This window comes from Lactuca virosa, chromosome 7, assembly GCF_052849685.1.
Source record: "Lactuca virosa cultivar CGN04683 chromosome 7, Lactuca_virosa_CGN04683_v6, whole genome shotgun sequence".
Lineage (NCBI taxonomy): Eukaryota > Viridiplantae > Streptophyta > Magnoliopsida > Asterales > Asteraceae > Lactuca > Lactuca virosa.
The window spans coordinates 213,842,185-213,857,459 of record NC_136432.1 but is presented as its reverse complement, the minus strand read 5'-3'; the positions used below and the strand labels follow the sequence as shown (position 1 = coordinate 213,857,459).

Genomic DNA, 15,275 nt, shown 5'->3' with positions numbered 1-15,275 from the left:
AAAAGAGACTAATTAAATAAATGGGGATTGATTTGGTAAATCATTCATTCTTATATAGTGGGCTTATGATCCATAGTTCTTCATGTTGGGCTAAACCCATGTGGTTACCCATGGATACTCCATGGAGGTTAAAACCCATGGATCATGAAGAATATGGAAAGGCATGAGTTACATGGTGTAACCTTAATGTGCACACTATATAAAGGAGCCTCATCCAAGCAAAATCGACACTTAAGTAATACAAGTGAGGGCTAGCCGATTTTGGTGCATAATAATCTTCTCTCAAGTTATTTCAATTGTTGGTGGTGTTGTGTGAACCATTTGAGGTGCAACACTTGGGGCACTAAGCTCTTGAAAGGTACAAGGAATCAAGCTACAACAAAAGGTATTGCATTCAACTATATTTTGTGTTGTATATACTCCATAATATGCTAGTTAGGATGATACCTTGGAAAATTGATATTTTCATGTATAATAGAGAAAACATAGATCCAAGGTATATAGGGTTGCATGTACACCATAGGAGTGTTAGAATGCTCAAAATCCCATAAAATATATGCACATAGAACCCTCCGGTCGATAACTCAAATAAGACCCTCCAGTCACACAACATTACTACTCAGGTAAGTATAGTGAGAAGACTCACCTCGTAAATAAGCAAGTAGATCTAGTACCCCACGAACAGTCTAGACTCCGCCTACATAACATAATTATCTCTAATAAGCAATTTGTAATAACCACTCGAGATGTTAAGCTAACTCCTCTACTAGATCTCAAAAAGGGCGAAAAGACCATTTTACCCCTCCATGGTCTCCAAAGTCCACAATTGACCAAACCCTAAAAGTCAACGGAAGTCAACACTCGAGTCAACGGTCCCTGTTGACCCAACTCGGCGAGTGCACCTATGTGACTCGTCGAGTCCCCCTTGTCCTCAGAAAATCGGGAAAACTCCAACTCAACTCGTCGAGTGGTCTCATCAACTCGCCGAGTTGTAGTGCGTTCAGACGATCGGGGAAACCCTTGCTGACTCGTCGAGTTGGCTCATGCACTCGTCAAGTCCCTTTAGACCAATTCTCTTTTCGACGATTCTAAGCAGAAATAATGTCCCAAACTCTAGATCTAGCCTCCGAATGCTGAATTACCACGTAAAGCTGCAAGCTTTACGTCCATGCATGGCATCTAGGGCTCGAAATGCCATAATAAGCTCTAAATGGGGTTTAATGCATAAAAGCTTGTCACTAGCCTGATAAAGCTTGGATTTTTGGACTCAAGGGACCTCATTCGGTCCAGATCTGATGTTTCAACTTCATGTCATGCTCAAATGACTCAATACCCAAAATATGGATGGGAGAAAGCCCTAAAACTCTCTAGAAAGAGATCTAACAAAAGAAATGATCAAGGTGGTAGCTTTTTACCTCCAAACAGAAGCTAACACTGTAGAACACTAGATCTAAAAGTCCCTCCTCGTTCCAAGCCTTGATGCTCTCCAACCTCCTTCTAAAAGTGCATTAGAACACACAAGATTAGCCTCTCTTTCTCTCACACAAGGTTATAGCTCGATTAGGGTTTCTCACAGAGTGGTAGGGTGATAAGGGAGGCGGGAATTGAGGCTTAAGGTCCTTTAAATAGGACACAAACCTTGAAAATTAGGGTTTTCTCACTCAACACCTACTCGTCGAGTTGGGGTCCTCCAACTCGTCGAGTAGACTCTAAAAATCACGCGGCCATTAACTCTTCTACTTGGCGAGTTGGGGCATCCAACTCGTCGAGTTGCTCTGAAATACGAATGCAAATTAATTAAATATTATACCCGGGAGTCGGCATGTTACAGTAACATTATTGCTATTGATAATGTGGTTACTCAATTGTTTTTTTAGGTGTTCAATAGGAGTATGAATGTCAAACTAAGTTGGGTCGTGTGACTTCAAAACCTCATTATTAGGGGGTGTTTAGGATTGTTTTTTTAAAGCAACTTATTGGCTTTTTGAAAAACCAATAGAAAATAAAATATGTTTGACAAACTCAAAAGCATTTTTCAGAATAGCTTTTCCATTAATTAAAAAAAAGCACATATAAAATTTGGCTTTTTGAACATTCTTAGCTTTTTAACCACAATAACTTCAACAAGGAGAATTTAAGCCTAACCTTTTTTTTAACTTAGTGGCTTTTACCACCACAAAACCTAATCTAATTAAAAAAAACTTCTTTTGTTATCGTCATAATTCAATAAACATTTTTGTCAAAAAAAAGAACACTTTTGAAACTCAAAAAGCAATCTTAGACTTGTTATTTCATACATGTAAGCTAATTAAGTTTATTTAAAATTATTCACTTATCTTAAATAACATTATATAATGTATTTTAATAAATGACTTATACCATAAAAGTCCCAAGTTTTACACACGTAATTGGAAAAAACTCTAACACTTTTTTTGGCTGGCTTTGGTCACAATTTTTATGGAGAGTTATCACGATAGCCCACTTAACTAGTTTCATGGTTAACTTTGTTATTTTTCTTGCAAAATTGGTCCCTGTGGTTAACTTTGTCATCTCACATCGCCACAAATTCAAAATCGACCCCCCAAACCGTCGCTAAGCCACAAATTGAGGCCTCCAATGTGTTCGCCCCACCCTTGCGACCACAATCCATCCAACCTCTCTGTCTCTAGCTCAGCCGGAGAACCTCGCTGCCGAAAACCCACCCTCACCAAAAAATGGCTGTTACAACCTCCACCACCCTCCATTCTCCAAATCGCTATCACCTTTCTACTCCTCTTCCCATCACAGACAAACCTATACCCTCAATTTCAAGTTCCTTTCGTCGGAAAAGTCTCGCTGGAAAATCTCAAAATCAGTCCTAAACTACAAGACATGTGGTGTAAGTTGAAAACGTTTTGGACATGTGGTGTAATTTTTTACAAACTACACAGACCAAATTTGGATTTTAAATCCAATTTTAGGACTGATTTTGCAAAAAAAGATAAAAGAGTTAACTATGAAACCGACTAAATGGGCTAGAATGAGTAAAAATTGTAGCTAAAGCCAAAAAAGAAAAAATGTTAAGAGTTTTTTTCGATTACACATTTAAAACTTAAGACTTTTATGGTAAAAGTCCATTTATAAAAAATTAAGAGATAATTAAAATTTTAATAGCCAAGTAATTGGAGTGGCTTTAAAGGCTGCAAATGTTTTATAGACGGAAGGTGGCCTCATGCCCTCATCTTTTAGGTCAACCAAAATTCAAGTTTCAGACCGCAAGCGTGGACTTCTTCCATGATCGATCATATTCATATTCATATGATCTACAACCTTCTAACTTAACTTTTACCCCAAATTTCCTCTACTTTACTTGAGGCGTTTTTCTTCCTACATCAATTGCAGATTCACTTCAATCTTTTCTCTGATTAGCACGAGAAATATGGGTTTATTAAACCCTAATCAAAGACCATCAAGAGGCATTCCATTAGATTCTCATATACCTAGCACCAGTAGCAGCAACAGCTCATCAACGTCATCATCACCAAGCAATACCCATAATTCGAGGAAGAAATGGTCCAATTTTTTGCCTGTATTCCTAGTCCTAGTTTTTATAGCTGAGATCAGTTTCCTAGGTCGACTCGACTTGATTAAGAACGCCGATCTCCTAAATTCATGGACGGAATCATTCTACCAATTTACGACGGCTTCCTTCTCATCCTCTTCTCTTGATACCGCCGATGAGGTATCAATGTTTGGGTTGTCTGAAGCCGCCTTGGATGTGTTAGATTCCGGCGATGGCGGTGAGAGTTGCGAGGAGTGGTTGGAGAGAGAAGACTCCGTGGAATATTCTAGGGATTTCAAAAGTGAACCTGTATTTGTCACTGGTGGCGAACAGGTTTTTGATTCTTATTCTAGTATCACTATTTATGCATTTCAGTGCTTTTAGTTTTACTTCTTGTAATCGGATATATACTTTCAATTTACATTCTTTTGGTAATCGAGTAAGATTCAGATTTTGATCTTATTGTCTGAGTAACAATAACAGATTGTTGTTCATTGGCTTAGGCTCCTTCATCTCCTTCATCTTGTTATCTATTAGTTGTGAATTTGTGAATCTGCAATCACTTATAAGCCTTTCATATAATGTCCCAAAGTATCCCCAATAATAAGCTCTAATCTGTAAACATGACTGTTGTTTGAAGGAGTGGAAATCTTGTGCTGTGAACTGCAAGTTTGGGTTTGAACAGAAGAAGGCTGATGCTGCATTTGGGTTACCCAATGGGGGTGGGACAGCTGGCGTTCTTCGATCAATGGAGTCAGCTCAATACTATGCTGAAAACAACATTGCCATGGCTCGACGGTGGGTAAGCACTATCTTAGATATTGCTCCAATCTTATGCAAAATCTTAACTTTTCTTTCTTTACATGATTGTTAGAGAAGGGTATTTCTGACAATGTATCATATTTCAGGAAAGGATATGACATCATTATGACCACAAGTCTGTCTTCAGATGTCCCTGTTGGTTATTTTTCATGGGCAGAATATGACATAATGGCCCCTGTTCCTCCAAAAACCGAAAAAGCATTAGCAGCTGCATTTATATCAAATTGTGCTGCAAGAAACTTTCGTTTACAAGCCCTTGAAGGCCTTGAAAAGTCAAACATCAAGATTGACTCTTATGGTGGTTGTCATCGAAATCGTGATGGAAATGGTAATTCTTTTTTTTCTTTTTTTTTTCCTTCAAATTTACATAAATCAATTTTTTTTTATCAAATTTACTTTCTTGATAGTAAACAAGGTTGAAGCTTTGAAGCGTTATAAATTCAGCTTAGCTTTTGAGAATTCAAATGAAGAAGATTATGTCACTGAAAAATTCTTTCAGTCCCTTGTTGCAGGTATATAATATATTAATATTAATATTATTTGTTTTGTTTGATATAATTTTATTTATAAACTTTTTTTTTCTTTTAATTAATTTCCAGGAACTATCCCTGTTGTTGTTGGTCCTCCAAATATCCAAGATTTTGCTCCTGCCCCTGGTTCCATTTTACATATTAAAGAATTAAAAGATATAAATCCAGTTGCTAAAACCATGAAATATCTTGCAGAAAATCCCATTGCATTCAATGAATCTTTAAGGTGATGAATAATATAATGATGTTTCTTAATCTTATTATACTTTTTGTGGGATTGATAATGACTTATGTATTGTGATTAATTTTTATTTTATTTTATTTAAAGATGGAAATATGATGGGCCTTCGGATTCATTTAAGGCCCTTGTAGATATGGCTGCTGTTCATTCATCTTGTAGATTATGCATTTTTCTTGCAACAAGAATCCGTGAAAAAGAAGAAAAAAGTTCCACGTTCCCAAAACGCCCTTGCAAGTGTAGAAAAGGGTCCGAAACTGTTTATCACATGTATGTAAGAGAAAGAGGAAGGTTTGAGATGGAATCGGTTTTTCTAAGGTAAAATTTTCATTCTGTTGTAATCCTCGATTCCATTCCCTCTTTGATTACTGCCTACCAAACACTACCTAAGTTTGACCGACAGGTCAGGAAATTTGACCATGGAGGCTTTGGAAACCGCAATTTTCTCAAAGTTCAAGTCTCTAAAACACGAACCAATTTGGAGAAATGAGAGGCCCGAAAGCATAAGAGGTGATGAAAATGTGCTCAAAATTTACAAAATCTACCCTCTTGGTTTGACACAAAGGCAAGCTTTGTATACTTTTAGTTTCAAAAGTAGTAATGCATTTGAAAGTCATATAAGAAGCAACCCGTGTGCGAAATTTGAAGTCATCTTTGTGTAAAATTACGACATTACCCCTCTTAAAGGTAAGGTTGGTATGTTGTTGAGATGGTGAAGTTCTAAGTAGAAACATGAAGGGGAGAGAGAGAGAGAGTAGTAATCATGTGATTGAATTTTGATTTCTTTGATTTTGAAATTATAAAATGTAAACCTTGATTTGATAGTATTTTGTTTGAGTAGTGAGAGGACGGAGAAAGATGGAACTTTATAATGTGTTTGTTTTGTTATTTTTAAGCAATGTAATACTAAAAACAACTAGAAATAAGAATCTAGTAGATATGAGTTTAAATGTTTTTGATGGATTGCTATTTCAAGAAACAACTTATGAATTTGTAGTAAAAAATTGAATTTAATTTTCGATGGACAAGAGTTGAGAAAAGTAAATATAAATATGGATATTGTTTGGGTCTAAGAAATGTGGCTTACACTAAGTTAATGTTATTTATATCCATTGCTTCATTTTGGCCACCAATAATGTTGTTTAATATCCAGATACATCTTATCCGACCCAGGATGAATAGAGTATCGCGTCTTGTGGGCCTCATTCATAACCACTTCTCTGAATCCCCCAAGTCTAGGGACCCAGATTCTATTCATGAAATAGTATGATCCGCCCTCCTTGGCTTCCAGACTTTTATTCATCCCACGCAGCATTTCATTTGCAATGTTTTTCGACTTCAACGCATGTGTTTGGGCTTCCTTGATTTGCGATGGTAGGTGGAATTGGATTGTTATGGTTAAGGTTTTCACCCGGCGACCTGAATATGCCTTTTTGCTCAAGGCATCGGCTACCACGTTAGCCTTCCCCGGGTGGTACTTGATCTCGCACTCGTAATCATTTAGCAGCTCAACCCATCCTCGCTGCCTCATGTTTAACTCTTTCTGATTCAGAATGTGCTGGAGTCTTTTGTGGTCGGTGAAAATGGTGCACTTTGTACCATAGAGGTAGTGCCTCCAAATCTTTAGGGCGAAGACCACCGCTCCCAGCTCAAGATCATGAGTGGTGTAATTTACTTCGTGCATCTTTAATTGCCTGGATGCATAAGCTATCACCTTCCCGCGCTGCATGAGGACACAGTCTAACCCTTGGTTCGAAGCATCGCAGTAGACCACGAAATCTTCGGTTCCTTCTGGTAAAGATAGTACTGGCGCGCTACAAAGGGCTCGCTTAAGGGTTTGGAAGGCGACTTCTTGCTTTTCTACCAAGTTGAAAGACACACCCTTTTGTGTCAAGGCTGTAAGGGGTTTGGCGATCTTAGAAAAATTCTGGATAAACCTTTGGTAGTAACCTGCGAGAACCAAGAATTGACGGATTTCTGTTGGGGTTCTCGGGATAGCCCAGCCTTCAATGACCTTTATCTTGGAAGGATCTACGTGAATCCCTTCCTTGCTGACTACATGTCCCAAAAAGTTTACGCTGCGGATCCAGAATTCGCATTTGGAAAGCTTCGCATAAAGTCTTTCAGCTCTTAGGGTTTCCAAGATTTGACGGAGATGTTGACCATGCTGTTCTTCGCTTCAAGAATAAATAAGAATATCATCGATGAAAACGATTACGAAATTGTCAAGGAATGGGCGGCAAACTCGATTCATGAGGTCCATAAATACAGCGGGGGCATTTGTTAGACCGAAGGGCACCACGACAAATTCGTAATGACCGTAGCGAGTTCGGAAAGCAGTCTTAGGAATGTCCTCATCTCGGACTTTGAGTTGATGATAACCGGATCTCAGATCTATCTTCGAAAAGTAACTAGCCCCTTGAAGCTGGTCGAATAGATCGTCGATTCGTGGAAGTGGATACCGGTTTTTGATGGTGAGCTTATTCAGTTCCCTATAGTCGATGCACATCCTGAAGGATCCGTCTTTCTTTTTAACGAAAAGAACCGGAGCTCCCCATGGAGAGAAACTTGGTCTTATGAATCCTTTATCCAGGAGTTCACTCAGTTGGCTTGATAATCCTTGCATTTCAGCAGGAGCCAACCTATAGGGTGATTTCACGATCGGAGTGGCTCCAGGCACGAGGTCGATTCGGAATTCGACTTGTCTTTCTGGGGGTATTCCCGGAAGATCTTCTGGAATACATCCGGGAATTCACATGCCACTGGAATGTCTTGAATGTTCACTTCCTCTTTGGTCTTATCCACCACATGAGCAAGGAATACGTAGTTCTTCTTGTGTAGACACTTTTGTGCCTTGATACACGAGATAAGGCGAAGGTTGGCACCAGGTTTATCGCCATAGATTATTAAGGTTTTGTGATCGGGGAGATGAAGGCGAACGTGTGACAACCCGAAATTTTCATTTGTATAATCTCTACAGTTAAACACTTCATATAATATTCAAAAACATTTCAGTACATTTTTGGCCGGATTTAAGTCCGTTTGGGTGTTTTATTTTATTTTTCGTCAAACGATTAAATAAAAGGAAGTGACGTTATTAGTGAGGGGTAGCAAACAAAACAATCAACACCTTAGCTAGGTGTTTACGGCCAAACAAGAGGTGTTTGGGCCGTAAACACCATTTTCCCAAGAACTCATGCATATAGCATGAGTTTACACACCTTTTCCTCATTTTCCACTTTCCACCTCAAGAACACCAAGCTTTTTCTCTCAAGTATCATAAGTTCATTTCTTCAAATCCGCCAAAATGTAAGTGTTTCCTTCCTAGATTCGTTCATACAACACTTAATCTAGTGTTTATACATCATTTCATCCATGGATTCTTGGTTCTTACTTAGATCTTCAAGTGTTCTTCAAAACACCAAGAACACCAAGAACACACACTAGTGTTTTTGGGCTCTAATCACTCTTACAAGCTTCATATAAGTAAGTGTACCCTTCCTATCTAGTTACTACTTAGTATACTTGTTAATCCCTTGGAAAATCATCCAAATCCCCAAGAACATATGTGTTTACGGTTTGGGGATCTCCCAAAACCGTAAACACCCCCAAATGGTGTTTTGATGCCCCTAACACCTTCAAATGCTTGGATAAAGGGCTAGAAACTTGCATGCATGAGCTAGAAACACCAAAACACGAAAAGGTTGAGGCATACATGAGTTTATGGCCGTAAACTCATGGGTTTACGACCGTAAACCCAAGTGTTTATGACCGTAAACTCTCAAGGATGGTCCAAGGACCGTAAACTCCAATGAGGGGTCCTTTTGTGCCCTAACCACTTCCTAAGCCTTTGATTCGAACTTAGAACCCTTCCTTGTGAGATATAGGACCTTGAAACACACAAATGCACCACTACCATGAGTTTACGGCCGTAAACGCATGGGGGAAATGGTCCAGAAACCGTAAACACACATAAGGACTACCAAATGAGGAGTTAACTCCAATGTGAGGCCATACTCTCCTTAGATGCAACCCTTAGCACTCCTAGCACTTGAAACAAAGTGTTTTCATGCATTAGAGTGTCTTTACTTGATTAATTAGTGATTAAATAACTAATTAGATATATTTATGTATCACTACATGTTACATAGGATCCGTGTGTGTGTTCAAGTCCTCACTTGACACCTAGCATCCTACCCGGCACTTCCATCCACTCCACTCACTGCAGGTGAGTTCATACCCCTAAATCAACCTTTTAAATGATTTTAAATGCTTTTATGGGGGGGAATACAAGTTGAACTGTTATAGTTATTGTGTCAATCACATGTGATTAATAACTAGAACAGATTACAAGATTTATTGCTACTTTCAGAGTTCCATCAAACTTTGGGTTTTCAAGTGTTTCAAACCTTTTATCAAATTCTTAAAATGCTAAAACTGTTTTCAAACTCTTTTAAACTTGTTTTATCTTCAAAACCATATCTATACTAATATATTTATATAAGTAAGACTTGAAGGACTTAGGACTGATAGCTCACCTTATTTCCTGTTCCTCGTTTGGTTGTGGACTTAGGGTATTCGGTTATTTGTCCGACTGTCGTTGAATTCTTAGTTATATATCATATATATTTGTGTTAGATATAAAAGTCTTCACTTCAGTTCGATACCTTTGTGTAACAAAGGCATGCAACCAACATTACTATTTAACTATAATAGGTATAGTTAAGGATTACAACTCCTTACTACTATTACAATGACACCTACCAGAGTCAGTACAGTAATGAGTCAATACATGCTAAATACTATACAAAGAGAATGCTATATACTATACAAGAGAACACTTTATACATTATACCAGAAAATACATTATACAATATACAAGAGAACATACTATAATTAGAATGCGACATACTACTTCTCGATACGACACTTCACAGTGGTATCACCGTGTAACCAGAGTCTCCTGGAGGGAGAGCGGGCATTGTGTGTATAGATCTATACGGGACAGACACTCCCACATCCCGACTGCTAGCTACAGTCCCAGCCGAAAGGCCAAGGGGTGACAAAATGTCACATTTCTACATATGACTCGGAGGGTCATCGGTTATTCAATCGTCAATCAGCATGGTTACATACGAGTTCACATTCAGACCTTTAATTAATACATTTAGAATTAGAGGCAAAACAGACTCCCCGAGGTGTATTGTACATTTAATACTACCTGGAGCCTGCATTTTCATTACATATAGCCGGCAGTGGCACTGTTGGGGTAAAACACTATTTTTCCCAATTACTTTACATAAATGAAGTTTAAAACTATATTTTCATACTGATAGTTTCATTGGGAAAACTTTTACATTTTCAAAGGATCAAACATGCAAACAACCGGGTCTTGGTAGAAGACTACTTTTATTGGAAAACATAGGGTTTCGAGGGAGTATACTATTTTCAAACGTTGAAGTCAGTTATTATACTACATTGTTGTAAACATTTTTATACAAGCAATGACACTAAATACTTATGAACTCACCAGCTTTATGCTGATAAACTCTTTCAAAATAACTTGTATTCTCAGGTCATCCGTAGACAGGTACAGATGCAGCTTTTGAGACGATGGAGCACATACGAGACTCATCTTTTATTTTGATTATACTTTTGGTGTCTTACAAACTGTACAGAACACGCTTGTATTACAATTATTATATTAATGCAATGGATGTTGTTGCTTGTCTTTACTATTATGCATTGTGATGATACTGTACATGACGTCCTCCACCCCAGAACGTTTCCGCCGTTCTCGGTTTTGGGGTGTGACAGATTGGTATCAGAGCACTGTTTATAGTGAATCAAGTATATCAACCCATAAAAGATATACGAACTATAAACACATCGGGATTAAAACACTCTGACCAAAAATATATACTTTTAAATAATAAAATATTTAACTAAGTATATATATACATCTATTTATACCAAGGTCAGTATCATACTAGAACAGAACAAAAGTATTAAGATTGTTGGACAGCACGATTAGGCTTAGAGACATATAGTCAAATCTGGGGGGATGTAGCCTGATCAACTACATTTCCCGAGGAGTGACTAGCATGTGCCTAAGAATGGTTGTGGTGTTGCAACAAGTCTAAAAACTTACCCACACTACTACAAGAACATTAGAACAAGAATACTATAGGAGTATTCTGCATTACTATGAATTACATATGTGAGAACTAAAAAGGTCGTTACTAGTAGGACAATAGTTGCTAAGTGGGTACGCCAAGGTTACATGTGACTAAGGCGCTATAGACTTAGAATCTGTGATCTTTGCTTTACTTCCTGTTCCTTGTTTGGTTGTGGATTTAGAGTTAGGGTCACTTATTCGAAGGTCTATCCTGTTTCGGTTGCATGTAATTGGTATGCACTATGCAAGTATTGAATCAACTAATAACGATCATCTTATAAGTATCTTAGATTAGTACGTCTATTAACTATTCTTTCCCCCTTTCTCGCGTAGATAGCATGGCTGGCTTTCATCTCCCTGGCGATCCGTACTATCTCAACCAAGGCATTGGAGGATGGCTTGATGACGAGCCGGAAGATGATCACCCAATCCCTTTGGATTGTCACCGTGCAGAAGGCTTTTCGGATAGCTCCGACTCTGAACCAGAAGTCAACAACCTACCCCCATTAGCTCCAAACCCCAACCCCCGTCCGACATTTCAAGGTCCCACTCCCATGTGGGCAATAACCTTGAATCGATGGAGTGATGAACAGGGTCAGCCCTCACCTTTCAACGGAGATCGAAGCTTTTACAACATAAGCGAGGGAGGTTCAGCTGACCGAGTCTTGCCCATCATGGTCCGTAGGATTGCTAGGAACGTCGAACAAAGCCATGCAGCCATCGGCAGAGTTGTGGAAATTGACGCCAACTCTAACCTTAACACTGTCCGTATCCGCCAACTCGAAGAAGCTATGGATAGGACTAGGAGGACCAATGAGGCTCTACAGCAACAACTGGCTGCATCCCGAGCCGAAGTCATGGAACTTCGAGTGCGTCAGAGAGCGCATGAACGCCATCTTCAGGAAGTTGTACGTCAAATGGCTGACCTAAGGGTTCGTCGAGGGATACCCGTCGCCGGTAGAAGATGTTAACTCATCTTTCTCTTTTGATTAAGGAATAGCCTAACTTTTCTATGCTCTATAGAGCACTTGTCTGTGAACTTTCCTAGCTTTGAAAGTACTCTAACTAGACTTCTAAACTGCCAACATTTTTCCCTTATGGTTTGATGTAAGACCTACTGTTAGGTCATTCTTCCCGAACACATTTTACATCATTAATACCAGTAATCTTGGTAGTTATCTAATGAGAAGTTCCTACTCTTGTGTTTTTCCTACTCTATTGATATGCTTCTATCTAACAATTGGACTATGGCGATTTAGTCCATGAAAAACTCTCCTCATACTTACAGTCGATACTTACTATTGTCCTCATATTTATAAATTTTCAGTAAAAGATGCCTCCTCGCAAGCGTCCGACCAGAAACACGCCTGCAAGTCAAACACCACCACCACCTCCTCCGCAACAGTTTGATGCGGTGATGTTTCAGGCAGCTGTAACCGCAGCTGTGACCGCAGCTATGGCCCAAATAAATTCTGGCGATGCAAGGGGAGCCGGAATGGGCACCAACTCTAGACATGGTGAAATCCACCCACGTACACAGGGGTGTACCTATAAGGATTTCATGAGCTGCAAACCAACATTCTTTAATGGGACCGAAGGGATCATTGCACTATCCCAATGGATCGAAAGAACTGAAGCCATCTTCGAGATGTGCTCGTGCCCCGAAGAGAGCAAGATAAAGTTCGCAGCTTGCACTTTTACCGAAAGGGCCTTGACATGGTGAAATGACCATGTCAAATCACTCTCTTTAGTAATAGCCAACGCCATGGGCTGGGACACACTAAAGGACCTTCTGACAAGGGAGTACTGCCCTAGGGGCGAAATTCAGAAACTCAAGGAGGAACTCTGGAACCTCAAAATGAAAGGGACCGACATAGTGGCGTATACAGCCAGGTTCTGCGACCTGGTGACTCTGTGTCCTAACATGGTCCCCACCGAAGGCAAGAAAATTGAAAGATACATCTGGGGTTTAGTACCCCCGTATCGAGGGAACGTTCTAGCATCACACCGTACGACCTTTGACAGTGCCAAGGAATTGGCCCAAAGGTTGATTGATCATGAAGTTCCTTACACTCCATCAGCAACCACAACGGTTGCCACTGCACCGACCAAGACATCCGACAACAAAAGGAAGCGGTGGGACCGAAAGAAGGGCAAATCAGCCCAATCCTCTTCAAAGAACCAACAAACGGTGGCTGTCCATGCTGCCACTACTCCTGCTGCCCCTGTACCAGCCAAAACATATGCAGGGAGTCTACCCAAGTGCACCAAGTGCTCTTTCCATCACAACGGCCCCTGCCGGGAAATGCACTGCACTAACTGTGACCGGAAGGGCCATACCGCCCGGTTTTGCCGAACACCACCCAAATCCATTTCCCAGGTCCCCAGTTCGGGAGTAAGCCAGGCCTGATATGGCTGTGGCGAGGTAGGACATTTCAAAAGAAACTGTCCAAAGGCTGGGAATACGGGAGGAGCAGGCAGACTACTTGCTATTGGCCACAATGAAGCAGTAGCAGATCCCACAGTAGTCACGGGTACATTCCTTCTCGATAACTCTTATGCTTGTATCCTATTTGATAGTGGGGCAGAGAGGAGTTTCGTAAACCAAAACTTTAAACACTTACTTAAACAATCACCGCAACCACTAAAAGAAACCTTCGTCGTAGAAATGGCTAACGGAAAGACAGAGAGTTCTAATGAAATCTACATAGGTTGTACCCTCACACTACATAACCATTCGTTTCCAATCGACCTCATACCAGTAGCAATCAAGAGCTTCGATGTCATTGTGGGCATGGACTGGTTGAGTCTCCATCGTACCGATATTCTGTCTTTCGACAAAGCAATCCGTCTGAACCTACCAAATAACGAAACCTTGTTGAGCTACGGAGACAAACCCAGTACGAGCCTTCGTATCATCTCAAGTATTCAAGCCCAGAAATATTTGCGTAAGGAATATCGCGCGTTCCTTGCACACATCGTCGACACGAGCCAGCAAACAAAAGACCTGAAAGACTTCCCCGTGGTACGTGACTTCCCCGACGTCTTTCCAGAAGAGCTACCGGGATTACCTCCCCAACGTCAAGTCGAGTTCCGAATCGACTTAATCCCAAGAGCCACCCCCATAGCCAAATCGCCCTATCGTCTAGCGCCTGCTGAGATGCAAGAACTGTCCGGTCAACTTAACGAGCTACTCAGCAAGGGCTTTATAAGACCGAGCTTCTCACCCTGGGGAGCACCAGTCTTGTTCGTGAAGAAGAAAGACGGATCGTTCCGTATGTGCATCAATTACAGGGAACTCAACAAACTTACGATCAAAAATCGTTACCCTCTTCCTCGCATAGACGATTTATTTGACTAACTGCAAGGGGCGAGTTACTTTTCCAAGATTGATCTGAGGTCCGGGTATCACCAGTTGCGAGTGCTTGAGGAGGATGTTCCGAAGACAGCCTTCCGAACTCGTTACGGACACTACGAGTTCGTAGTAATGCCGTTCGGACTGACCAATGCGCCCGCAGTATTCATGGACTTGATGAATAGGGTATGCCGTCCTTACTTGAATCAGTCCGTCATCGTCTTCATTGATGACATACTTATCTACTCTCGAAGTAAGGAAGAGCATAGCAATCATCTACGACAAGTCCTGGAAACCTTACGATCGGAGAAGCTATACGCGAAGTTCTCTAAGTGCGAATTTTGGATCCGAAGAGTCGAATTCTTAGGGCATGTGGTAAGCGAAGAAGGAATCCATGTGGACCCTTCCAAAATTAAAGCCATTGAGAACTGGTCAGCACCAAAGACGCCTACAGAAATTCGTCAATTTCTAGGCCTCACTGGCTACTACCGCAGGTTCATTCAAAACTTCTCTCGAATCGCGAAACCCCTGACTACATTGACCCAGAAAGGCGTGGCCTTTGACTAGGAAGAGAAACAAGACAAGGCATTCCAAACTCTGAAGCGAGCCTT

The 15,275-nt window shown here is 40.4% G+C and overlaps 1 protein-coding gene across 1 annotated transcript; it reads left to right on the top strand.

Moving 5' to 3' along the window:
* The first annotated feature begins 3,204 nt into the window (after positions 1 to 3,204).
* On the top strand, positions 3,205 to 6,094 carry LOC145124905 (glycoprotein 3-alpha-L-fucosyltransferase A-like). The gene is made up of 7 exons (XM_079060381.1): positions 3,205 to 3,874; positions 4,182 to 4,339; positions 4,450 to 4,691; positions 4,771 to 4,875; positions 4,963 to 5,119; positions 5,222 to 5,449; positions 5,535 to 6,094. Exons 1-7 carry the CDS (start codon positions 3,419 to 3,421, stop codon positions 5,791 to 5,793), a joined length of 1,605 nt encoding a protein of 534 aa, XP_078916507.1. The 5' UTR covers positions 3,205 to 3,418; the 3' UTR covers positions 5,794 to 6,094.
* Positions 6,095 to 15,275: the final 9,181 nt, after the last annotated feature.